This window comes from Galeopterus variegatus, unplaced genomic scaffold, assembly GCF_000696425.1.
Source record: "Galeopterus variegatus unplaced genomic scaffold, G_variegatus-3.0.2 Scaffold2748, whole genome shotgun sequence".
In the NCBI taxonomy this organism is placed as follows: Eukaryota; Metazoa; Chordata; class Mammalia; order Dermoptera; family Cynocephalidae; genus Galeopterus; species Galeopterus variegatus.
The window spans coordinates 170,204-172,205 of NW_007728859.1; the positions used below are offsets into that span (position 1 = coordinate 170,204).

At 39.4% G+C, this 2,002-nt stretch overlaps 1 protein-coding gene across 1 annotated transcript in view; it reads right to left on the reverse strand.

Annotated features, from left to right (window-relative positions):
* The window catches only part of FAM45A (family with sequence similarity 45, member A), a gene marked incomplete at its 5' end in the record, with an annotated part of 17,158 nt that extends 15,357 nt beyond the window's left edge, over window positions 1-1,801 (reverse strand). The window contains one exon of the mRNA XM_008582873.1: window positions 1,577-1,801. Coding sequence (XP_008581095.1) covers window positions 1,577-1,801 — 225 coding nt within the window. The remainder of the gene's footprint in view (window positions 1-1,576) is intronic.
* Between the last annotated feature and the right edge of the window lie 201 nt (window positions 1,802-2,002).

The following is a 2,002-nucleotide window of genomic DNA, read 5'->3' on the forward strand; positions in this document are numbered from 1 at the left end:
TCAGCACCGCACTCTCCCAAGTGAGCCATGGGCCGGCCCTATTAAATATAAATTCCTGATAGCCATACCTAATATTTCCATCAATGAGACAAAATTCAGAACTTTATAAAAAGCAAAGCATTGAAGAGACACATTTTTAAAAAACCTTATCTTGGGCCGGCCCCGTGGCGCACTGCTACAGTGCGCCGCTTGAGAGTGTGGCGGCGCTCCCGCCGAGGGTTCGGATCCCACATACAGACCGGCCGCTCGCTGGCTGAGCGAGGTGCGGGCGCAGCGCCGAGGGGTGCGATCCCGTTGCTGGTCCCGGTCCGGTACGGGCGCGACACTGAGGGTTGCGATCCGTTGCCGGTCACGAAAAAAGACAAAAAGACAAAAAAAAAAAATAAAAATAAATAAATAAAAAACCTTATCTTGAAGTATAAGAATTATCTCTCAGTCTTGCCATTTTTCAAATCTGAAAAACAGATGTGATATTAATATTGCTATAACTTGGCAGCCTGTAATGTGAAACATGGGATAAGTATACTTGGGGCTGCATCAAGACTTTTCAGCAAGAACTCACTGAATATAATCCAAAGGTTTTATTACACACTGAAACCTAGCTTCTTTCAAATTTATATTTTCTAATTATGAATTTCTGTTTTGTCTTAAACCTGTAACAGTGTCTGAATTGCTGCCTTCCTGTTATTTTAAATGTAATTCCTTAAGTCGAAACTGGTGTTCTGGTCCTGCTTCATATAGTCCCATTATTAGCTAAATTAGCACTAAAAGGGAAAGGAGGTCCCCAGCTGGGTATACACCAGAGGCTCAGCCACTTCCTTCCAATATCCTTTTCTTTGAAAAAACCTGCTGGTTAGGCTGGCCCGTGATTCACTTGGGAGAGTGTGGTGTTGATAACACCAAGGCCATGGGTTCGGATCCTATATACGGATGACCGGTTAGCTTACTTGGGAGAGCGTGGTGCTGACAACACCAAGTCAAGGGTTAAGACCCCCTTGCTGGTCATCTTAAAAAAAAAAGAAAAGAAAAGAAAAAACCTGCTGGTTGATTGGTTGGGATTAGGAAAGTCCACAACGACCACATACTGGTTTTCCACATGTCACACAGATACTATTTAGATCAAACAACACACCAAGAAAGTCTACTTAAAACATGAATTTTCTTAATTATCTTTTCTAAATTCTTAATATAAAACAATTTCTTAACTATGCCAATGATAATTATATCCCTTAAAATAGTTTTTAATTATGGAAAAATACTTCTTCCCACCTTTTAATTGGTCATGGCTTTGAAACTACTTTTACATTTCTACACCATCAGACTGTAACCTTGATAAAGGGAAGATACCATGTACTGCTGTATTGCCCACCATTGTATCAACCACAGGGTCTTTCATATAATAGACACCAACAAATATTTATAGAATGAATGAGTGAAGTGTGAAAGAGAACACTTCCAATGAAAATATTTAATATTTTCAAAAGTGTATCATGAATGATAAGGTCTAAAGCTAAGAGTTATTGTAATAATCTTACATCACTTTAAATCTTTCTGGTTTTTTGACCTCAGTGCATACCTTTTTCAAAACTGAAGAATCTGGAACTTCAACTGTTGTGATATAAAACCATGTTCTTCTGTACTGACCAAAGACAAAGGGATGAAGAAGTTTGTTTTCATCTGTAAGGCAGCATTTTCTCAGCAACAGATTCCTTAACGTGGCTGTCGTGGAAGGATAACACCACACCCATAGAGTTTCTCCATTTGTGTCCTTTTCTATGGTGGAAAGATGGTCACTGTGAGAATGTCAAACAGCAGCAAGGAAGTGAATTGATTGGTTACTCAGAAGCACTTAGCGGAATCAGTTTTAACACCCCATTTTAGAAAGCAACCCAGAACAGTTGAGACCCCAATTCCCACCTACCTCTACTGATCAAATTATCTAGCTCTCATGATCTTGAATTTTAGGCCACCTGAGTAGAAAGTTTTTTTTATAACAAATCAT